General features: G+C 41.6%; 1 protein-coding gene across 2 annotated transcripts in view; it reads right to left on the reverse strand.

The window, feature by feature from the left end:
• TMEM131 (transmembrane protein 131) overlaps positions 1-25,432 on the reverse strand; it is a 117,421-nt gene that overhangs the window by 53,782 nt on the left and 38,207 nt on the right. Inside the window, exons 4-7 of one of the 2 annotated variants that reach the window (XM_056861747.1) lie at positions 15,211-15,282; positions 11,987-12,110; positions 7,319-7,435; positions 5,711-5,833 (exon numbers count right to left, since the gene is read on the reverse strand). In XM_056861747.1, the coding sequence (XP_056717725.1) occupies positions 5,711-5,833; positions 7,319-7,435; positions 11,987-12,110; positions 15,211-15,282 (436 nt within the window). The remainder of the gene's footprint in view (positions 1-5,710; positions 5,834-7,318; positions 7,436-11,986; positions 12,111-15,210; positions 15,283-25,432) is intronic. The other variant, XM_056861748.1, reaches the window with a different exon arrangement.

The raw sequence follows: 25,432 nt of genomic DNA on the forward strand, positions 1-25,432 counted from the left end.
CAGAAAGTTAGCTAGATTGCCACAGCTTCTCCAGCATATACCTGAGCGCCCTGGTGTGATATGATAAAGACAAGAGGGCGTGAGATACCACTGGCTCATAATTTTATATGCTAGTTCTTTAATATTTGTAGAAACTGATTTAAGAGAGTACATCTTCCAAATAGATATCCAATCGCCCTCAGATACAATAGATTTGATTTCTCTCAGCCACTTATTATATGAGGGAGCTAAGTCTGGGGAAATATTAACCCCTAGACATTTCCAGGATATGGGATTCCATTCACATCAGTATTTTACTTTAATATAATCTTCTGTTTACTGTGCTACCTTCAGTGGCATTAATTCTGAATTGGCATAGTTTATTGGGAAGCCTGATAATTCCCCATATGTTTGTAAAATGTTCATTATTACTGGAATAGTAGATGTACAATGGGTTATGTAAAGGATTATATCATCTGCATATAGACTAATTCTGTGGTGTAATCCATTGATTTTTATGCCAGTAATGTCTCCATTAGAACATATGGCTTCTGCTAATGGCTCTATTGATAAGGCAAATACAGTGAGGGGAAAAAGTATTTGATCCCCTGCTGAATTTGCCCGTTTGCTCTCTGACGAAGAAATGACCAGTCCATAATTTTAATGGTAGGTTTATTGTAGCTGTGAGAGACAGAATAACAACAGGAAAACCCCCAGAAACTCAGAAGACAAAAGTCAGAGATTGATGTGCATTATAATGAGTGAAATAAGTATTTGGTCCCTTTGCAAAAGATGACTTAGTACTTGGTGGCAAAACCCTTGTTGGCAATTACAGAGGTCAGACGTTTCTTGTAGGTGGCCACCAGGTTTGCACACATCTCAGGAGGAATTTTGTCCCACTCCTCTTTGCATATCCTCTCCAAGTTAGTATGATTTCGAGACTGATGTGTAGCTACTCGAACCTTCAGCTCCCTCCACAGATTTTCGATGGGATTAAGGTCTGGAGACTGGCTAGGCCACTCCAGGGCCTTAATGTGCTTCTTCTTGAGCCACTCCTTTGCTGCCTTGGCCGTGTGTTTTGGGTCATTGTCATGCTGAAATACCCATCCTTGACCCATTTTCAATGCCCTGGCTGAGGAAAGGAGGTGCTCACCCAAGATTTGACAATACATGGTCCCGTCCATCGTCCCTTCAATGCAGTGAAGGTGTCCTGTCCCCTTAGCAGAAACACCCCCCCAAAGCATAATATGTCCCCCTCCATGGTTGACGGTGGGGATGGTGTTCTTGGGGTCGTAGGCAGCATTCCTCCTCCTCCAAACACGGCGAGTTGAGTTGATGCCAAAGAGCTCGATTTTGGTCTCATCTGACCACAACACTTTCATCCAGTTCTCCTCTGGGTCATTCAGATGTGCATTGGCAAACTGCAGACGGGCCTGTACATGTGCTGTCTTAAGCAAGGGGACCTTGCGGGCTCTGCAAGATCTCAGTCCTTCACGGCGTAGTGTGTTACCAACTGTTTTCCTGATGACTATGGTCCCAGCTGCCCTGAGATCATTGACAAGTTCCCCCCGTGTAGTTCTGGGCTGCTTCATCACCGTTCTCATGATCATTGCAACTCCACGAGATGAGATCTTGCATGGAGCCCCAGACCGAGGGAGGTTGATGGTTAGGGTTAGGGTTGTCACCTTCTCACCAAGCTACTTGGCAATAGTCTTGTAGCCCAGTCCAGCCTTGTGCAGGTCTATAATCTTGTCCCTGACATCCTTGGACAGCTCTTTGGTCTTGGTCATGGTGGCTAGTTTGGAATCTGATGGATTGATTGCTTCTGTTGACAGCAGAACCCTAACCCTAATCTGGCTGGTTGATAGGGGATCAAATACTTATTTCACTCATTATAATGCACATCAATCTCTGACTTTTGTCTTCTGGGTTTCTGGGGTTTTTCCTGTTGTTATTCTGTCTCTCACAGCTACAATAAACCTACCATTAAAATTATGGACTGGTCATTTCTTTGTCAGAGGGCAAATGGGCAAATTTAGCAGGGGATCAAATACTTTTTTCCCTCACTGTAGCAAGGGAGAGAGAGGACAGCCTTGTCGAGTTCCTCTCTGTATTTCTATTTCTCTAGATCTGAACTTATTCACTTCTACTTGAGCTGTTGGTGAGTTGTACATAGCAGAGATTGCCCAGAGGAAGCCCTCCACAAAACCTATATGAGATAAATAAGAAAGTAAGAACACTCTCTCTAAGTGATCAAATGATTTCTCTGCATCTAAGAGTAGAATTGCCTCCTTGTCACCTATTTGGCAGTGGTTTATCATATTTAGAGTTCTACATATCTTATCAGCTATCCGACATTTAGGAATGAAACCAGTTTGGCCTTCCTTGATATAATAGTGGATAAATTTATTAAGTTTGGCCGCCAGGAGTGCAGTGAATATTTTTGCATCTTGATTTAGAAGGGAAATTGGATGGTAAGAAGATTCTAAAGTTGCATTTCTACCTTCATTTGCCAGAACAATTATTATTGCTTCTTTCCAGGTTTGTGGGATTATACCTTTTTGCATGATCTCATAAAAAGGTTTAGCTAACTGATCTTTAAATTTTTAATAGAACTCAGCTGTAAACCCAGCTCTTCCAGGAGTTTTATTACATTTGAGACTTTATTGTGGTTTTAATCTCCTCCTCATGGATTGAGGCATCTAAATATTCCTTGTGTTCTATTTTTAGTTCATGCTTAATATGCTTCATCAAGAATTGTTTAATATCTGTTATGCTAGGATGTTCAGATTTATACAAATTTGAATAGTAGCCTGCAAAAACACTGGCTATTTCTTCATTGCTAAATTTTAATAGACCATTAGAGTATTTTATTCTTCCAATTAAATTAATTTCTTGCCCTTGGGCTACTGTTCTGGCTAACAATTTACTGGCTCTTGGCTCTTTTTCCCAATAGCTCTGCTTTAAATAGAGTAATGATTTTTGAATTTTGTTGGTCTCCAGGAGGTCAAATTTGTTTTTTTCCTGATACAGTTTCCGGAGTGTTTTTTTGCTCCCAGTTTGCTTATGTTTAAGTTCCAGAACTTTGATGGTATGTATTAGTTCATTTATTTCCTTTTCTCTGTTTTTTTGCTGATGTTAATGAGAAGAGTTTTCCTTGAAGAACTGACTTAAATGCATCCCATACAATTGAGGGAATAACCCCACAGCCTTTATTATACCTGAAATGTTCTGTGATTTTTGAACATCTTAACTACCTTTTCATTCTCCATAATCTCCAGCTAGGGAACACACATATGTCATTGCCTCTTTCTTTAAGCAAAATACCTTTTCATTCAATAAGAGCAAATTATTCAGCTTCCAATTGGGTCCCTTTCCATAATTTTCTTTCCCAGACATCAAACATGATACCCATGAATGGTCTGACCATGCTTTACCATCAATATCAGCTTGTAACATTTGAGAGGCTCATGGGAGTCTTTTTCCATGCCATGGAGTTTTCTCCAGACATCAAAAGGACTCTTACAATCTTGGATGGAGCAGTTTCATTATCTCCTCACTGAGTACCTCTCAGCTTAGATTTAGACCTGTTCAAGCTGACATTGGGAACACAGTTAAAGTCGCCATCTACAATTACCTCCCCATTATTAAAAGACTTAAGTCTAAATACTATGGTGGTAATAAAATTGGGAGAGTAAAGGGAACATAAGGTTAGATTGTGATCATTTTGCTTACCCTTCACAAAGATATATCTACCCTGTTTGTCTATTAAAATACCCTGAACTTTAAAATTAAAATTTTTGGAGATCAAGATTGCAACCCCCCTCAATTTTGAGCTACCTGCAGCAGCATATTGGAAAGGGAATCAGGAGGATTTCGGAACAGGATGAAAATTTTGTTTTAGGTGTGTCTCTTGTAAAAACAAGACATCAGGTTTTTCTTTGACCAAGACATCAGGTTTTTCTTTGACCGACACATCTGTAATTCTTTTATAGGATTGTTAAGCCCTTTGCAATTAAGGGTAAGAAGCTTCCTAGTATTGGCCATTTGATTTGAAGGGCATGTACTTACTCCATTTGTAGTAATTACCCCTACTAGGTTGCAATGATAATCTCCAGCTAGGGAACACACATATGTCATTGCCTCTTTCTTTAAGCAAAATCTGTACTAGGAATAACCTTAATAGCATTAATTTGTTTTTACACACGACTTATAGGAGGAAAGGGATAACTCACCTCCTTAAAGATAAATAACACCAGAGGTGGAAATAATTTATTTCCCAAGAGGCTACAAATGCCCCTTATCTGGAATGGTGTATTTGATGGAGGAAAAAGAATGACCAACATAGCCCCCCCACCACTTTATGTGTAGTTTATCTTTAAAAGTTGCATATTTAACAGCTACTATATTATAACATATTTATCAGATATTTCCATTACGCATATTATACAGGTATATCAAATTGAACCTCGAGCCACATTGTAGCTAGAAGTACAATTGACAAAACAGTAAGGGTTGCTATAGACCCAGGCTACATTTCAAGTTGCATGTTTGTTTTTCAGAAAGGGTCTTAACCATCTTCTGTTGTCATCCAGGTTTGAGTATTCTCTTCCTTGTTGGCTCCTTTCTCACTATTTTAGAGGGGGGATTAATGTGAGGATTTCCACTCGTTTCATGCTCTGAGATTCATTAAGAAAGGTGCCTTTATGTCTCACTATCAGTTTAAAAGGGAAACCCCATTCGTATCTGATGTCGTGTTTATTCAAAGATTCTGATTGGTTTAAGCTGCTGTCACCTTTCCGAATTCTCTGCTGATATATCCTGAAAGACTTGTATCTGGGTTTCTTAAAAAGGCAAGAAACCCTTTTCCTGTGCCACACGTAGAAATTTCTCCTTCGATCTACGATACAGGAAGCAAGCAATGGAATCTTGAGGAAATTCTGAATATCTTGTAAGGGGCTGATCGGTGGGCTCGTTCAATTACTGGAGAGATTCCATCTTTAGCTAGATAGGTAGCAATAAATAAAGATGCATCTTTGTCTTCCACTTTTTCAGCAAATCCACGAAATCGCAGATTATTCCAGCGTGCTCTGTCCTCAAGCTCTTGATTTTTTGCCTTTAATTCCTCATTTTGTTGCAGGCACTGGATCTGTTAAGTGCTATCTCCATTGCTGTGTTTGCTATAGCTGAAACTTCTTTTAAACTTCCCTTTATTACTTTTAAACTTCCCTTTATTTCACTACGTTGGGAGGGTTATATGCTCCATAAGAGATTCCAATTTGGAAAACAGAGTTTTTTGTTGCTCTGCTAAGAGGGTCAAGTGATCCTGCTTTATAGCAAAACCTTCAGCAATTTGGAATTGCTCTGAGCCTCGTGTCTGCCTTGCAACCATTTTAGCTCTCCCCTCTGCTTCCTCTTCAAAGGCTCTGCTCCTGTTGCTCGAGAAGATTTTTTTCAAGCTTGTATTGTCTTCAGAGTCTGCTTGAATTTTACCCCCTCCTTTTTTGCCCATTCTCACCTAATAAACTTGCATAGATAAGGCTGTTTATTGTAGTTAAGTGCAATGGAGAGGAAGAGCATCGGTCACTTCCACTTGAATAATATCTTTAATTCATTTGAAGCATATGAAAGAGAACATTCAAGGAACATTTGTACTTTTTTATCAAGTACAAAAACAGCATTTGTACTTTAACAAGAAATTGATGAGATGAAAGTGCTGCATGATGCTTACCTGCAAGGGTTCACTATGAGGGTTGTGGATATTTATTAAAGGAGAGAAACTGCTATTTACAGGAACTTTTGCCCCTATAAAAGGGCGTAGTCTGTAGGGGTTTGGTACTCCAACACCAAACACCTGTTAATAAGGAAAACAAAATATTAGTGTTGCAATGTATGTTTTCATCTCCTCCCCCATGTTACATTTACTTTGGAAAGCTTTATTTTAACAGTGGTGTCCATCTAAATTGATTAGCATACAAGCAACATACGCCTAATTTTTGCTGATTTGTACCCCCTGTACCAGTGTCAACTACAGCATCTCTCTGGCACATCTTTCTTTCTTGCATCCAGATTTAGAACTTCTAAAAAAATGGCCTATTATAAAATTTGACATCTTCTGTTCCATAATTACACTAATACCATGGGATACAGACAATCATGATTATGCACAAGATCAGTTCATTTATTTAGCAGTGCTTTTGGTTTAATTATAAGACACTACCCTTGGAAAAAAACCTACTTTACAATTTAGATGTCCCTCTGCCCCATCATCTTTTATTTATTTTTATATTGTACTTGAAATCCATCTTTAGTCATTGCAGTACGTCAACTACTGTTACTACTTCTTGTAAATTAAACACATTATGCCAATCCCATTTTGATAGTGGGATGTGATCAAACTCTTCCAGGTCTGTTTACAAGTTGTGTTACACTGCACTCTAAGCAGCTGTACTGAGAATCCTACTCCTGTCTATTCAATGGGACTTCCTCCCCAATAATGTGTTCTTAGGATTATACTGCTCGCATTGGGCTGCTGGACCTTTGGCTTTTCATTTCTGCCTCTCAGAACAGTGTGTACAAAATACTGAAAAGCTCGATGCATGATACTGTCCAATACACAGTAGTCTCAGGTGTGGATCATATACTGAGATTAGCTTTGGATACTCTTCTTCATGCCCCCAATCCATCTGAGAAGGTGGCCACAAAAAGAAACAGCCTTCTCAACATTGGCAGAAAGACCACTGAACTCCCCCTTCCATGTGAAGATCCATCTGGCCCTTCTTTAACAATATTTCATCACTAGGTTAAAGTTGTGCTTTTCAAAGAGAACTTCAGGGCCCTTGTCTAATATGAATATCTATTAATAGTTCTACCAGTTTTCCTGCTTTTTTTCCTATTTGTATGGCTATTTGTATCTTTTACTATTTGTACTGGATCTCCTGCTGACTGTTTTTGGGTTTTCTAATTGTGGACATTAGCCGTTTTATTTATTCATTAGCAACCTCGAGGCTGCTTTTCAATCAAAAGGCAGAATATAAACAGGTTAATAAATCAATAGATAAACAGTATAATGGCCCATATTCTTGGAGTCTTATAGCATTCTATAAGTGTGCTCCATCTGAATGACATCTTACCCCATGAGCAATCTCAACCCAAGAATGCAGGAATATCCAACAGGATCTAATATCATGAAAATACCCATTTAACTAAAAGTTTCATCTTCACAGACAATGCTGAAATCTGAATCAGATACAAGTTGTTTGTATGCAGGGCATGAACAATAGGTTTTTCTCTTCTACTTTCAACAGTTTAGGAAGTATTAAAATTGCATTTTCCTTACCTGGTAAGTAAATACCCCATGATTAGATGTGTTAATAAATAAAGTATTTTCTACATTTCCCACCATTCTTGCAAGAAAAACTACATCAAATGATGTGTTCCCTCCTGGGAGAATTTTCTGAAAAGCAAGCAACAAAAGACAAAAGCACCAGGCTTATCATGATGTGCTGTTCATTGAGGGGGAGGCATAGTATATCAAGTGCACAGTAAGGCCAACACTTCTGCACGAACACTGAGCAGCAGCAAAGGAGCCCTCTATGAATACCCCACTGAAATAAAAGGAGGATGCACTGCAGCAGAGTCAGCATTAACTGCATCTGTCCTGAAGTATTTCCTTTGAGAATCTAGACCACAACAGCAATGAAAACTAGCATTAAAAACCTGACCTGTAGCCATCACTTTAAACTACCTAGAATCTTTAAAGCAGAAGTTACTTCCAAAGATCAACAGTGGGGTGGATTCAACCTTCCTCCATGTGGCCTTCCTCCAACTTAAGTGGCTCCCACAGAAGAGCCACTTAATTTAGAAGAAGACTTCAAAACTTCAGCCAAAGGGAAAGGTGAGGCATAAATATTTTATAAACTTTGCTCAGTTGAGTGGTAAGACAGGGACAGGATCCACCCCAGTTTAAATATTCTTGTAAACTACTGAAAAAATAAACGTGCACAGTTTTGTCATTTGCTTGCTACTGCAATACTCACAAGATTTGGAAAAATTATGTATAAAACTCATCCCAATTTTTTTTTAAATCAAAAGTTAATGTATATAAACCCTCTCTTTTTTCAACTGAGGTTTTCCATTCTGGCTACTTTGCTTTTGAAAAGAAAACTCAGAGTTCAATTGCCTACCAGGAAGCTTAGTGTCTGGCACTGGATGGCAAATGGGTTCAGTACAGAGTTTTAGTGCCCACAGGCATTTGGACAGGCTGCTCCCTCCATTAGGTAGACATTTTTTGTTTAAAATATTTTATGTTTGCCTCTTCCCTTATAAAGAAAGAACCCGAGGCAGGTAACAAAATGTGGTGGGGGAGGGGGGCAGATAATAGTTTCAAAGAGCTCCATTAAAAATAACACACCCTCATGTAAAAAACAACCAGCTGCAATCTGCCAAACCCAATTACACTCTACTAGACTACTGTGTAGTCATAGAATGATGGCTAGACTGAGAGGAGGACAATGCAAGCAGCAGCCTGCACAAAAGTTGCCAGCAACCTCATGGTACATTCTTTACTCACCATTGTGATTCATCAGGGCAACTATGGGTCCTATGACGTGGCACAAAAACTGGCAAGATGGTGACCAGTGGGGAAGGCAGGCTCACCTTTTCTTTGGGAGACCAGGTCTCAAGAGCTGTACTAAAAGGAACCAATAACTACACAGGCACTACAAGCCATGGGCAACCCCTAGCAAAACCCAGCCATATCCTTCCCTTCCTTCTTAGCATGAGTCATACTTGACCTGTGGAGAGGCACCGATCCAGAGTAGTGCTCAGAGGCCTCTGTGCAGGCCCAGTCTTTGTTTTTATTTATAATATTTGTATACCACCTTTGAAAACAGTTTACATAGCAAAAGTGAGCAACAATTAGAACTCTTAATTCATCATATGTGGTTTGGGGATTTTGTACATGCCGAACTGATATAAAATACTGAGGGGGGGTTCTGAGTATTCTGCCCTTGATCTGCATGCAGGGAACTCCCCAGTGATTAAAAGAAACGTTTGGTGCCATTCTTTAGACAAAGTGGTAGCAGACGAAGCTTAGAAGTAATGTTTTCTTTTATTTGAAAATTAAGAAAACTGCAAGAATTTAGAAAGCTTACAGTTCTGCCTTATCTGTTCTCCTGTCCATATGCAAGAACTATTCTAAGGAATCTGATCACTATTATGCTTTAGATTTATCCCTCCCAACATGAAAGTGTATATTCAGATCTGTAGTTCATATAGTGTTGCTAGAAGTAGACGAATTAATCACTTCTCCTTATCTAAATAAAGTATAAAACAGCTTGGGCTGAAAAGTTCATAACATACAGTCCATCTGCTATGCGAGAATAGCAGAGTTTCTAGCCACAAGCCATGATGGAAATATCCCACAGTAAAATACTTTTTCAAATGCACTAACTGCCTCAGGGTCACCTAGCTTTCTCATTTGAATCTTCAGAGCAGAAAGAACCAATAAATCTTTCCAGATTCCTTCCCCGTCCAAAGATATCACCACTTGGGTTTTTAGGCTCTTCCGAGTGATACTACGCTTGTAGAACAACAAAACAGAAGCAAGAGTGGTGACAACCCCAGTGTTCACTTAGTATCAGTTGTGCAGAGACAAATGCCTAACTAAAAACCCTTTTGTTGCTATTTGCTTTAGTAAGCTCATTTCAAGAGGTAGTCTGACTTGTGGCCTTTTCAAGCACCATGTTACAGAAGCTGTGTTGAAACTACTTCTTTGACATCTCTTTAAAAACATGCAGAACAAATTATTATCAACTTCAGTTAAATACACTGAAGATGATTGGTTCGTGTAGGTTATCCGGGCTGTGTGACCGTGGTCTTGGTATTTTCTTTCCTGACGTTTCGCCAGCAGCTGTGGCAGGCATCTTCAGAGGATTAACACTGAAGGACAGTGTCTCTCAGTGTTAATCCTCTGAAGATGCCTGCCACAGCCGCTGGCGAAACGTCAGGAAAGAACCAATGAACTCTGATCGTGAAAGCCTTCGACAATACACTGAAGAGGAATCCAGAAAAAAAGTAAGAGTTGCTGTTACTGCTACTGGTTGGAGCTTCATTGTTCTCGGGTAGTGGTTTTTTTGCCCGTTTGAGATGGGTTAGCACTACTAGTGAAACAGCAGGCCTGTGGATGGGGAATTCTCACAGCATTGACCATACAGTCTCCAGTGGCCTCTCCGGTGTGTGGTACCTGTTACCAGCTTCAACTGCCATGTCCACTGCATCCCTCCCAGTAGAGTGGGGATCTGGCAGCAATTATCCATGCCCTAGACACCTCTAGATTAATTATCTTAACATATTCTCCCATGGGGTCAGCCCTGAATAATTCCCAGAAACTTCAACTTGTTCAAAATGTAGCAGGGATCTGAATGGTATTGACCTAAATTACACTGGTGTTAGAAAGACTGCACTGGATGCCAGGATACTTCAAGGCACAATGCAAAGGGCTGGTTTTAACCACATTTATAGAATAGCCTTTCTCAAGACATTCACCTGATACCAACTCTGTTATTCTTTCAGTGACAAAATCTCTATTTTGGTTAGCTTTTCCTGAAGGTGTTTGATGATACTACCTCTATGAATTATCACAGAGTTGGAAGGGACCACCAGGGTCATCTAGTCCAACCCCTGCACAATGCAGGAAATTCACAACTACCTCCCCCCACACCTCCAGTGACCCCTACTCCATGCCCAGAAGATGGCCAAGATGCCCCCCCTCTCATGATCTACCTAAGATGATAGAACCAGCATTGCTAACAGATGGCCATCTAGCATCTTCTTAAAAACCTCCAGGGAAGGAGAGCTCACCACCTCCCGAGCAAGCCTGTTCCACTGAGGAACCGCTCTGATTGTAAGATCTTCCTAATGTTTAGACATATGCTCTTTTGATTTAATTTCAACCCGTTGGTTCTGGTCCCACCTTCTGGAGCAACAGAAAACAACTCAGCACTATCTTCTATATGACAGCTCTTCAAGTACTTGAAGATGGTTATCATATCACCCCTCAGTCTTCTCCTCTCCAGGCTAAACATATCCAGCTCCTTCAACCTTTCTTCATTAACAGTTGTTAATTAACAATTAATTAATTAATTAACAAGAAACAAATACACTTTTATCCCACACTCCAAGGAATGGCGTATATCAGTCTCCCCACCTCCACTGTAACCTCACAAAAACCTGTGAGGTAAGTTAGGATGAGGGTGAGTGAGAGGAGGAATTTGAATCTGTCCCTCCCTGAACTGGTTATTTCAGAGATTGAGTATGATGTTTTAAATTTTGTATGCTGCTTTAAACATGTTATGGAAAGGCAGGATATACATTTTAAATAAATAAAAAAAATAAAATACAGTTGCCCTTCTTACTGAGGACACGGTCTTTAGTCAAGGTTCATAAAACCTGGATTAGTTCAGAAGAATTTTCTAACCGTGAGTTTGGCTTTGAACTGTGCCCGCAGGAATCTGATTATACATACTCCATACATTCAGTGGCGCCAACCAGAGACTCAATATGGTGTACACACTTTGAGTCTGCAAAAATATTCTTCAGGCCAGATGTTACATTTGGGAAAGGGAAAGAAAAATTTTGCTGGGCATATTTGAAGCCCCTGGCGCTACTTTGCTCCATAAAACTCAAAGCACAATCCAGGTTAGAATGGAACATATTTACAAACAGAGATTCATCTATGCCTCCAGGGTACTGTAAACCAGTATTTAAATTGCAAGTGCTTTGGTAACAATTAGAGTAGGAAGAAAGGGGGCATCCCCTGCAATCTTGCAAGTCATAGTAATGCCAATGCCCCTTGGCATTTACTTTTCATGCCGCCTCCACTGTTGAATCGCATCTAGCACAATCTTGGCTAAGCTTTACATTTAACAAGGAAGCTATTTAAGTCATTATGGAGTAAAACAAGCTTGCATAATAAAATCAGCTTCAAAAGGCAGAGTTGACTCACCCTGTTCTGAAAAAAAGATGCATGAAAATGTGAGGTTGTTGCAGATATCGATACTAATGTAATAGTTTCTTCCGAACTGGGATTATGCAAGTAAACTTTTTCCATTTTTGGCATCCCAACTGGCCTGTTTAAAAAGAAAGAGCAAGGGGGGAAAGTGTTTAAAATGTTTTGTCAATTGCCTAGCACCACATGTTTGTATGGTTATAAAAACAGAATGAAGACAGTTCAGTACACCAATAAATAAATGTTGCTGACATGTTATTTTTCTCCTCTCCTAGGGAAACGCACTGTAACAAGAACTGTATTTTGTTTTTTAATTCTGTAAATGTTTGTGTTATATTGGTAGGGTTGCCAGGTCCCCCTTTGCCACTGACAGGAGGTTTTGGGTACGGCAACTGAGGAGGGTGGGGTTTGGGGAGGGACTTCAATGCCATAGAGTCCAATTGCCAAAGCGGCCATTTTCTCCAGGTCAACTGATCTCTATTGGCTGGAGATCAGTTGTAATAGCAGGAGATCTCCAGCTAGTATCTGGAGGTTGGCAAACCCTATATACTGGGCAAGCAGCAACAAGCAGAGCTTGGACTTGCATTGTTCACAATGTTTCACAATGCATTGTGAACAATGCAGGGCTACATTAGAGTAACGTTTGCTGCACAGTTTAGCATTCAAAAATAATATTTTTTTTACCCTGTGTTTAAAAATGGCAAATAAACCTTGCTCAATGGAGTAGGCTAAATATTCAACTAAATCATCCTCTCTTCTTCTGCAGTGGTAGAGCATCTGCTCAGAAGGTCCCAAGTTTGGTAGCTCGTGTGAAGCGACAGTTTCTAGAACAGAACACCTAATGCTTTCCTGGTCCAAAAAGCTTCACAGTGGTTGCTTGTGGCCAAGGACAGGCAGCTCAGAGAAGTAGACTGGCTTTCAACTCAAGCCCAGTCAAATAATATTCTAAAACTAGACCAGTGTACACTTGCTGGTGCCATTTAACACAGAGAACGCTTGCACTTTGCAACAACAATAACAACATTCTAGAGGTAGGGGGGAAACCTGTCCTGTATTTGCATGGTAAACTCAGTTTTGCACATGCACAAGCATTCTCAATCTTTCTTGTGTGTAATAAAGATTTGTATAAGTACACGGAACTAGAAAAACTAAAGTATGAACAAGCATATATCAATTAAGCCAACTGCTCCAGCTGAAAAGACCAGAAGATTAGTGGGCAATGATATGCAGATGAGTGATTTACCAAAATACTCTGTGTTATGACAGACTAAATTTGTTACGGATAGCAGGAATCAAGGTTCTCTCTATTCTATAACTGGTCTAACTTGCAACTGTTAATCATTCTAATGTACCCAACAGTACAGTGTTTTGGCTTCTACAAACATATTTAAGTGACAGAAAAGAGCAAGAGTCCAGTAGCACCTTAAAGACTAACAAAAATATTTTCTGGCAGGGTATGAGCTTTCGTGAGCCACAGCTCACTTCTTCAGATCTGAAGAAGTGAGCTGTGGCTCACGAAAGCTCATACCCTGCCAGAAAATATTTTTGTTAGTCTTTAAGGTGCTACTGGACTCTTGCTCTTTTCTACTACTGCAGACAGACTAACACGGCTACCCACTGTGAATTATATTTAAGTGACGTTGCATCAATGTGACCACTATTTTACTAGTGATTGGATGCTGCCCGAGTAAGTGATGGTTATCAACATACAAGTGAATCTATGGTTTATTTTCATTATACACAAAGGGTAACAACAACAAAGTCTGGAAGATAGAGAAAATTTCTAATCTGACAGACTATAGACTAAATTAACAATGGCCAAGTTCACTGGCCCTATTTTTTAGTTAGCTGGAAGCCTCTCTGAGTTTTTGTAAAAGAGAAATCCATTTATATTTTGCTATTTTCAACTGTGCAATCTTTTTGTACTTAGAGTATCAATGAATGCAAATGAAATTTCATGGTACCAGTGGTTGCAAATATAATAATTTAAAGTTTGCTTGTCTCAGAGTTAAGATGCATCTTAATTGTTTGCTCATCTCACTGATCGAGGACTACTGCTAGTAGTAGTTTGCTGTTCTATTGTAATGGCCTATGGTCTTATACAATAATTTTAAAATGCACAAACCAATATCATTAAAAACATACATAAAACTGAACATGGACTAGGACAAGTGGTATGAACCTTTTCTTCCTGAACCCATTCCATGGATTTTATTTTATTTACTTTATTTATACCCCACCTTTTCCCCCAATGGGGACTCAGTGCTTTACATCATTCTCCTCTCCTCTGTTTTATCCTCACAGCAGCCACGTAGCCCAGGTTAGCCTGGGGGTGGTCCAAGATCACCCAGAAAGCTTCCATGGCAGAGTGCTGATTCGAACCTGGGTCTCTCAGATCCTAGCCCAACACTTTAACCACTACACCACACTGGATTTACAGAACTGATAAGAAATGTGTATTTATGTGACTGTATTTACTGAGATTTGAAGTTGTTAAATATCTCTCTATATAATAAAAATGCCCTTAGAAAACTGTATGATATTAGCTTTCACTCACCAAAGAAACAATTTGTCAGAGAAAGCACAGCGACATTTGTCCAGTACATATCCTTTAAGTCTTCTACCTTTCCCCCTACATGCTACCTTTTTCTTCAAATCAAAATTCAGGGAATTTGTCTGAAACTCAGTGCGTGTACTTGCTACTAGCGTGATCTGACAGCAGTGTTCATCTACTTATAAACCTTTTGTTATCACTTTCCAGCTAGCTGACAGAGTGAGCCTGAGTCCATGAAATGTACTGCTTACACAGCCATGGTTCTGAACACTTAACAGCAAGCATCATCCCCCACCCCCCACCGCCCACCAACGCAGAAGTTCTTCAAATAAGAGTTAATTTCTGAAACTGTAGTATCAGCTGAGAGTCAGTGTGGTATAGTGGTTAATGTGTCAGAGTAGGACCTGGGAAACCCAGGCTCAAATCCCCACTAGCGCCACGGAAGGTGACATTGGGTCAGTCACACACTCTCAGCCCTGACCCTGGCTAGTATTTAGATGGTAGACCTCTAAGGAATACCAGGGTTGTGACGCAGGAGCAGGCATTGGCAAACCACCTCCCAAAGTCTCTTCCTTTCAAAACCCTACAGGGTCACCTTCAGTCAGCTATGACTTGATGGGGGGGGGGAGAAGAGTAACAACTGGCAATACTAACTAGTACAACTTACTGTTCATGGAAATCCAGCATTGGTGGTTCAAACCGAATCGGTCTGCAATTCCCTCGATACATTGATACACTGCTGGGAGAACAAAATGAGTGTAAATAAAAGTAACAAAGAAACACTTTTTTCATTCATGCTTAGATGTATGCCCTCTATTATTAACTCACAAGTGCTAGAAACGCAGCCATTGACAAAGTAGCATTTTCCTAGTACTAAATATTTATCAACAGCAGACTAGACGGCAACAGAACATAAGCAACACAGTCCATTCCCAAACGGCTTGCAATCAGAAGCGGCTGACTGGTAATTCCTCAATGGGTCTCCTTAACATAACCATCCATGAACAAACCAGTTGAACTTATTTCTCCCTTAACTTATTTTGGCATAGCAAAAAAGCAATAAAGATTAGCTCTACATGAACTTCCGGCACTGGTATTTGTAAGCGGTCGGACCCCTCCTCCCTCTAAGGGATGCCATGAAGGCACAGGGGCCAAAGACTGGCATAAGAACAAGACACTGTTCTCCACAAAATGGATACCTGTCAGAGAGTTTTGGGATCCATCTTGTGTGTCAAGCCTGGGCAGGGAGGCAGTTGGCAGCTGTACTTTCCCCATGGCCCTCAGGTGTGCCTGGCTGGACAATGGGGCTAGCTAATCTCCATTGTGTCACCCTAAGATGATTTAATCAGCGCTCTGAGCAGACCATTAATTACCCTATCTGCACCCATCCTAGCAATCAATCAGTATTTAAGAGAATAGCCGAGGCATTCTCTTGGGTCCTGACGACTCATCAAGGCTCTCCTATCTCTTTGTTCAGACCCTGGTAAAGAAATCGATTCTTTGTCTCTGGCTTTCCTGCCAGCTTTCCTCCTCAGGACACATATTGGGGTATAAATATTGGTCCTTTGGCCATTCATAGTGTCTATGTGTTCTGGATCCATGCATGCACCCCAGCTTGTGTGCGTGTGCTCTTCCTTTTGCTCCCAGAAATGCTGGTCGTTTTCCTCTTAACCGCTGATTTCCCTGGACGTCCCTTCAAGATTGGTAACTATCACACATTCCTGAAACCCCATCCAACTTCCTCTTTTCTCTTAGTTAGCTCTTGTATGCCTTGTGTGTGTGTGTTTGTTCATTGCTTACAATATCTTTCTTGTTCCTATTATTTTATTCTTTAATAAAACCCTTTTAATTGTACCATCACCTGTTCAATTGAGAGTTTTCACCCAGGATTATTCTGGTATACATAGGTTATCAATCCCAGTTATCCCCTCTCGCTCTGCCTCCCCAACTAATTCTCCCAACTGAAGTGGAGACTGTATGGAAGAAGTCTATATACAAACCAGGACTGTACATGAATTGAACGAAACATACTCTAAAATTAAGCACACTAACATTGATTATCAAAATATCACCACACATTGGAAAACACAGTTCTCAGTGGATTATTTTAAGATGCACTGAGTCAGGGGTCCCCAACTTGGTGCCTGTAGGCACATGGCACTCGTCAACAACTTTCATGGCATCTGTCAAGTGTTTTCAGAAAATGAGCAGGGCCAGGTGTAGTTTTTGCCTAGCAGAGTTTCTGACTGGAGATGGGCTGTGCAGATTCAAAAACATATTGTTTCAGCAACGGTTACCAATCTTCTCTGCATAACTGAAAGCTGCATGTAAGCAATATTAAAAATATTTTTTAAACAATATATTCATTTAAGAAGGCATCCTGTTAAGCAAAGCTTCTGCTTGAAATGCTGAAGAGCTATACATTATAGAGTTATCTATAACCTCATTCTCTGACTTATGTGATTGGCTCCACCTCCTGTGGCAGCCATTTTGTGATTGCACCCATCACCTTGTGTCAATTCCAAAGGTGTCTGCAGGCTTATATTGAGGTAAAAACCTATAACGAAGTTTTACTGAATCACTTCTGGCAAAGACAGAGGTGGTGTGGGTACTCCGAACATGTGTACATAATAATGCCTTTATACTAGTAGCCCTTGTGGTTATCACTCTCAAACAATGAGTATCTGTGACCGATAGGATGAATTTTTATCATGGCCACACAAGAATGCTAGACTATGGGGAACCAATACCAAATGCAGAAAGTTATATGGAATAAATGCACAGTGCAATTGAGCATAGCAGTGTCTCCACTAACACATGTCGAGACTTGTTGCAAATTCAATTGGGCTGAACAAACTTAAATGGCTATGTGAACTGTGCCTTTTTAAAAAAAGAACACTAAGCAAGATCACCTCCTTGAAGATTAAGTGCCCAGAGCTTTCCATAAAAGAATGCTGGTGACCACTGACTACAACAGTACTTTTCCATGACATGGAATGTAACACTGGGCTTACCACAAAGTTTAATTCTGCGGGGAGGATAAAGGCCAGCCTTGATTGACTGAACATGCTGGCTTCCTGTGTGGGCTCTGAAGACATGAAATCGGCTGCCAAGTTCTCTCTCTCTGCCGCCAGGTGGCACTCTCCTTCTCCTGTTCAGAGATTTCCACTTGAAACCTACTATCAGTTCAAAAATGGAGCTGCACTTGGGCGTATCTATATTCACACACACAAAAGTACAAAGTTGAAAGCCACCAAGATGAAGAATTTTAAGAGAAGGGAAATTATATATATTTATGTAAAAAGAAAAAAAATTCATATGTTGCTCTTTACGACTCCGTTAAGAGGACATTCATTCCCTGCTGAACAGCAGAGTAAGGCGAGGATGTCCTTCATGCTTCAAGCAGAATTAACCTCCTTGGTAACCCCAATGTTACATTCACACTTGGAGAAGGACATCCTTTTTGAATAGGATGCTGAAAAGCTGTGGTTTAAAATGCAGGCATGGTTTGACTGTTTAGTTGTAGAACCATGTGTCTCAAAAGCCATGAAAGCTGAAACAATGCAGCAATGCTACAACTGATAAATGTAGTTGCAGATGCCCATCCGGCAGCTTTACAACTATCCTATACCGATATCAAACACTATCAAATGCAGCTTTGGTTGATACACTCCTAGTTTAATGTGTTGTGATGCCTTCTGGCATGTTGAGGCTCTGCTCTTAATAGGCAATGCATATGAATTCTATCATTTGCTTAGAGACAACTTAGAAGCCTTCTTTCCTCTGGCATGTGACCAAGTGACAAACATGGCATCCAACTTGCTAAAGGGCGATTCTTACACAAGTAGTTGCACAATGCCCTCTGCAAATTAAAGTGCACAGTCACAGGCTCCATTCTGAGACCTTCCTTACAAATGGTGACACAACCAGAAAAAAAATACTTTTGTCAGCAGTTTCAACAAGATGTCAAAAAGAGATTCAAAGGGCAGCTGAGGACCTGCAGAAAATATGATACTCCCTACAGAAAAGATTGTATGTGAAAATGCCAAAGTACTCTCTCATACAGCAAAAGCATTAATGTCAACATGGCTGCGTATCTTTGGATAATGTTTGATTGCAGACTTCATGTCAGGTTATCTTCAGGAAAAGTACCAGGACTTGAGGGAAGGTGGTCTTCACAGCCTTGAATATCTTCTCCCTGTACCACTTATCACACACTCTCCACATCACCTCAAGGCAGAGGACCTATGGATACCAGCATGACTTATGTCATGTCTTCCAAGTAAAGGTAAAGATCCCCTGTGCAAGCACCGGATCATTCCTGACCCATGGGGTGATGTCACATCCCGACATTTACTAGGCAGACTGTTTACGGGATGGTTTGCCAGTGCATTCCCCAGTCATCTTCCCTATACCCCCAGCAAGCTGGGTACTCATTTGACAGACCTCGGAAGGATGGAAGGCTGAGTCAATGTTGAGCCGGCTACCTGAAACCGTCTTGCGTCGGGATCAAACTCAAGTCGTAAGCAGAGCTTTTGACTGCAGTACTGCAGCTTACCACTCTGCGCCACGGGGCTCTTGTCTTCCAAGTACTCATGTAAAATAGGCTGAACTTTCAAGTTCTATAACCAACATGGGTTTGCATGATATACTGACCATGTGTCAGTTCCGCTGGAGTAAATGGAAAGTTCCATAGGGGCCGAGTGGATGTAGGTGAATGAAGCTCAAGAACCACAGGCTACTGTGAGCTGCAGTCTTATGGCACCAGACACACTTTCAATGATCATATTATCACTTTCAAAATACCTTCTCCACCATACAATATTTCCTTCATAACTTAATCTTCATAATTTATTGCATTTAGCCTATTGTGTTGAGCATCCCATGTTGTATGGATAGTGTACATACAATCAATGGAAAAGGAGGATGGTGGGGGATTAGATTAGTGGGATGAACGCAAGAGACTGAAATGCATAGAGAGGTGGTTTAAGCCACCTCAATGCTGTTTCAAAAAAAAAGGGAATAGTCAGAGAAAGCAAAATGGAGTAAGGGAAACATAATTAGACTGCAAACGGAACAAGAAGGGGCTGATAATAAAACTTAGATCATATACAAAACAACCTTTCTAACATAAGACTTGGTTCCCCCTGGTACCATGGGGAGCTGTTTTAAAACTCAAACTTAAGTAACCATTGCACATGCCCTTGCCATATTTCAAATTTTTTTCTTGCCAACTTCACGTTAAACACATTTTAATTTTGTGGTTGGAGGGCAGTTGACTCCATGAGACTGGCCAGGTCCCACAAAGACAAGTACCTGAAGCGTTTCTGATTAAGATTTTTAAGGGCATAGTGAAACATATATGTTAAAGCTAGAAAAGAGACATCATGTGAAAGGTCTCATTTGTGAGGCAAATGCTTCTGGTCACAGGTGCCCGTGCTAGCAAACAGGCACTCATTCCCAAAGAGCATTCCCTTGTTTTTTTTACAGTGATGTTTGTCATACATGTTAAACAGCTATTTCTGCTGATCTAGATATACTTCCCCAGGCCGTGGAGGCTCTACTGCTTAAACTATGAAAACACTAACATTTCCAACCTCAGTGACTTCCTCATTGAGGAGATTCTAATTTTCAACATTGAACAGGTGATCACCGCAGAGTACCCGAGTATAATATATCTGCAGATTGCTAACACCTTAAACTAGTTAAGTAAGGCTGTTACCGCACTAGTATTCCTAGCAATGTATTAAGATTTTGAAAACGTTATAAAAAATACTGTTCGCACTTTCCATGTATTCCCACCGATGCATTAAGAGTTTGAAACTTATAAAATATACTGTTCACACTTTGTTTGGCACCTTTAGCTGTGAAGACGTCTTCCAACCATTTTTTAGCAGTGGCATCCAAAAACCCTTTTAAAGCGATGTTTTTTATAACGTTTTCAAACTCTTAATACATCACTGGGAATACAAAGTGCAGTAACCCCCTTAGGCTGTTACCGCACTAGGTATTCCCAGCGATGTATCAAGAGTTTGGAAATGTTATAAAAACATGACCTTGCGTGACGTGCTGAAATAAACTGCTGTCTGTCGAAGGTCATGTTTATGCTCCAAGCAGTGTAGTGTGATGGGCGTTGATCCTCTGGTAGAATACTAATTTGAGATGGAATTCCATCCCAGAGGGCATATTAGTATCTGGCCATGATTGCCATGAAATAGAAATGTGAAGGCCAATGGCACTGGAAGTATAAACTTTTCTGGGTAAAGTCTCCAGTCTGCGTCCCTCCCGGTTAGGGGCAAGGAATGTGAACACGATTTATATTTGCCCGACAGGGCTTCGACCACCACAAAATTTGGGACAGGCTACTGGTACGGAAAATCACCGTCCTCACAGCGGATCTTGTAAAGGTTCTCAATTCCTCTGTTGAAGAGGGAACCAAAAATGGCTTGGTCAGGTTAGAATCCACCACCTCCAAATGCTTGTATCATCAGAAGGACCACAGGACCTGCTTCAGAGGAAAGTAATATACCCATGATGGTCATCATCCGAGACGTGAGGGGGGGAATATATATTAGAACCTTAGCCAGACGGGTCAATTTTACATAGTATCTCCTGCAATGTCCACAGGTGAGGGTTGCGAGGTGCGGCATTCCGAGTCAGAGACCTGAGTAGCCGTTGCATCGGACTCGGAATGTAGAAGGAGACCTTGGTTGGAAGAGTCTCCAGGGGGAGTCTTTGCCTCAGCAATGTAGGTTCCGAGAGCGTAGGTGCCAAGAGCGTAGATGCCGAGAGGCCGTGGGCGCCAAGAAGGTCGCCGAGAGGCTGTGGCCGCCGAGAAGCCGTGGGCGCCGCTTGTCCAGAGTCAGAATAGCAAAACCCTTATGCGGCTGCAAAAGGAATTGAGTGTGGAGCTGTTGCTCATCCTGGGACCTGCTCTGAACAGGCAGAGGGGTTAACCAGGGAATCATGAGACGTTTCCTCAAGCTCCGTAGACGTCGTCGCTCGGTGCCAAGAGACATCGACGACGATGGGAGATGCCGAGGTGAGTTAGATGCCGATTGGTACCGATGTGGTGCTGGCGCGGGCTGGCGCCAACGCGACTCCGCGTTCAGAGTGACGGGGGAAAGAAAACTTGTCCGGTTTAATGAGGGTTTTCACCGATTAGAGGTCCGAAGGGAGGATTTGTCTTGCCCAGACGTTCCTCGGATGACTTGCCGAGTTTCCGAACGGGGAATTTTCCTCAAAGTGGAGGTCACCTCAGAGGACTCCATGTAAAAGTGATCAGTCCGAGTCTTCAATGCCCTCTGAGTGATCTAGCACAGCTCTTACATGAGGAAGGCAGTTTTTCTGTGACAGTCGGACTTAATTATTTCTTGAAGAGAGGAGCCTTCATAGACTCCATAATAAAGAGAAGCTAAAGACACGTTCTCTCTCCGTGGCAGCAGAAAGAGAACTGGAGGGCAGAGTGCTCCTTCCCCCTGGGTCGTGTGACCGTTGGGCGGGAAGGCTACATGCCCCGAGGGGAGGGGAACACTTTCACTTTCGTTTTTGCTAGAAGCTGACAAATCTTATCCAAGGCTGGCCTGCGCCTGCACAGTCCCAATGTGGGACTGCATAGAAGCCACGCAGATGAACCACAGTTCTTGAAACCAAAGGAGTCATAAGTGTTTCAGTAGAAGGTATCTGAATTAGGCTTACTTTTTAAATGCATGATCCAGCTGATGCTTGTGTGCTAGGGGAAGACATCCACTCCTCTTTCATTTCCTCTTCAAATAACATGCTGTTGGAGGATCTGAGAAAGCCCTTATCCCTCTGCACCGAGCCTCAGATCTTCCTTAGGGGTCTCTGTGGTTCTCTGATAATTCCAGAATCTTCATGGGTTTACCAGTAAGAGGAAAGAAGTCCCCCCACAAGGAGAAAGCACTTGCTTTGCTATTCCTGAACAGAGATCTCTTCACTGGAAAGCTCCCCTTTCTTTTCAAACGTGCCCTCTGAGTCATGTGACGCAGCAACATTTCCATTTCCTAAAGCTTACCTGCATTGGAAGAGGCTGACAGAGAAGGCTGTCAGGGAGAAATTTCTTGGATGTCTTTGGAACAAGAAGAGGTTTTAGATCAACATCTAAGCCTGGCTTTTTTTCCCTCCCGAAGAGAATGGGGTGGAAAATTTCACCTTTCCTTGTTTCTCCTGCCCTGGCAAGGCACCTTTTGTAATTAGTCTGGCTACAAACTGCTGTAGCCCATCTTGACCCTCTTGGGAACCATAAGTAATCTTCCTAATTCCTGGACTCAGGGGCCTCTTACATGGAAGGACTCACCACCAACTGTGTTGTTTGCTCCTGTCAGGTCCTGGATTGGTGCAATGGCTTACTGGCTCCTGCTGGGGTTGGATCGTAGCTTTTCTGTTCAGTGCCAAAGTCTGAGAGATCAGTCCTAGCCTCCTCCTCAGATGTGGAGCCTAAAGATTCACAGTCTGAATTTCCTCCCTGGAGATCTGCTGCCACAAGTGTTGAGCTCGTTGGCTGCAGAGCTCTCCTACATGGTGGCTTAGGAATTATTTGTTCAGACTCCTCTCCGGCAGGGCCTGCTGGCTTTCTGGAAGCTTCCTCTGATCAACTGCAGTGTGCCTTTGCCATGGCAGGGAAAACCTGGAAGTTCAATTAAAGGGAAAGAAAAGAACGGACAATCAAAGAGCAGAGCCAGAGAAGGCTTGGAGGGGGGATGGGATAGAAAGGAGAGAAGATGGAAGAGGTGAATCTTCAGCCAGAATTTTTTTTCTAAAGAACCAGAAATACGCTGGCAAACAAGGAGTCCTCAAAAATTCATGCTCAGTGCTAAGGAAGGAAAAAGGAGGAAAAGGAAGACCCCTCCTGACAGTAGAGTCAGAAAACTGCAGCCTATTACCTGCCACCAGAGCTGCCACCCCTCCTCTGGCCCTCCTCTTCCAAGTCAGAAAGTTTAGCTGACAGTGTAAATCATTTATACAATGCATGACTTTGTGTAATATTTGTAACTGTTGACCTCAAAAGTTGAGCATTTTTGTCCAAGTTCATTCTTTTACACAAAAAGCTGGTTTTTCACTGAATGAGTTTAACAGAAGGTCTTAGATCAGTTCTGAGAAATTATGAGTGTAGACTTTAATATGCTTGTATTATATTGACATATTTTAAACCCAGATTACATTTGAAGGGCATCTAATAAAAATATTAAATTCAAAATCTAAAACCGAATATAATGCCAATCTTTCCTCAGACAACACTTTACAGTTTCAAAACGAGAAAAAAAAAAAAAGACTACTTTCCATAAGGTCAGAATCTAAAACCTTAAGGTCTGGGGGGGCGGGGAAGGAAGCATAGGGGCCCCAATACTTTTCCAGTAAGAAGTCGAATTCAGGAGAGTATAACGAATACTGCTTCAAGAACTGGCCTTGAATGTGACCACCGCAGTGACTGTAGCAGGTTCACCTATGCTAGGTCTCCCCCCCCCCCCCAGTGACCCCAACTGCCATAATTTCATTGCCCGCGGTTCCTGTGTAGGCCGCACGGCTAATCAGGTTCTTGCCAGCAGAAAGGGCTGTTTCCATTTGCCTCTTCCTGGGAAGGATTTATAAATGTATCCCACAGATACAGCAACAATGCTTTTATTTTGCATAAGCATTTCTTCCTCACTTCCTGACAACTATGCATATGTGAGAGGATTCTTCTCTCCCTACTCTGGGGTAGATAACTTTATGCCAGACCCCTCAGAACAGAAGTAGCAACATAAACGCCTCCCTTCCCAGGTGTCCATGTGAAATAAAGAGTACTGTGGCTGCAGATGTAGGGCAGAGAGTAACCTGATGGGTGCCTCTTGCTATATCTGCCAAGCACAAAATGAGGAAACTTATGGTGCAGTTTCCCCTGTATGGGGGCAGGATCAGATTCAGCTTCTTTTGATGGAGCAGAAGCTGTAGAACGCTTCTGTCAATCATACTTGCCTGACTGAAGAGAGGATAAACAGAAGGGACACACATTGTATAAGTCAGGGGTCGGCAAACTCATTAGTCAAAAGAGCCAAATATCAACAGTACAACGATTGAGATTTCTTTTGAGAGCCAAATTTCTTAAACTTAAACTGTATAGGTAGGTACACTGTTTATTAACTTAATAAACTAATTAAAGTTTTAAGTCTTAATTAAACTATAGGTACACTGAATAAAACTTGATATTATACTTAATAGTGATCTTATTTATTGATAAAAATTAAATTGTAAGTCCCTGCCATTTCCCCCTCCCCATCCGGAGTCCTCGTCTGGAGGCTTGGTCTACCGCCATAAAAGCCTATTGGTAGACCTGGCCTCCGGCTGAGTCCCATTGGGAGGCCAGGTCTACCCATAGGCTTTCTTGGCAGTAGACCTGGCCTCCGGAGGCCCATAGAAGCCAATTGGTAGACCTGGCCTCTGAAGGGGGACTTTTTCCCCTCCTCGTCCAGGTCTACCGCCAAGAAAGCCAGTGGGTAGACATGGCCTCTGAGGTAAGTAAGGTATCCATAAAATTAAATCATGACAATGACTGACAAACACTTAATGTGAACAATGTGAGCAAACTTTTCTCTAGATTCACAGACACAGTAAACACATGAGAACATAAGAAAGGCCGTGCTGGATCAGACCAAGGCCCTTCAAGTCCAGCAGTCTTCCCACAGTGGCCAACCAGGTGCCTCCAGGAAGCCCACCAGCAAGACCAGTGCAGCATCATTGTCCTGCCTGCGTTCCATAGCACCTGATATAATAGGCCTGCTCCTCTGATCCTGGAGAGAATAGGCATGCATCATGACTAGTATCCATTTTGATTAGTAGCCATGGATAGCCCTCTCCTCCATGAACAGGTCCACTCCTCTCTTAAAGCCCTC

Source organism: Euleptes europaea, chromosome 16, assembly GCF_029931775.1.
Source record: "Euleptes europaea isolate rEulEur1 chromosome 16, rEulEur1.hap1, whole genome shotgun sequence".
NCBI lineage: Eukaryota > Metazoa > Chordata > Lepidosauria > Squamata > Sphaerodactylidae > Euleptes > Euleptes europaea.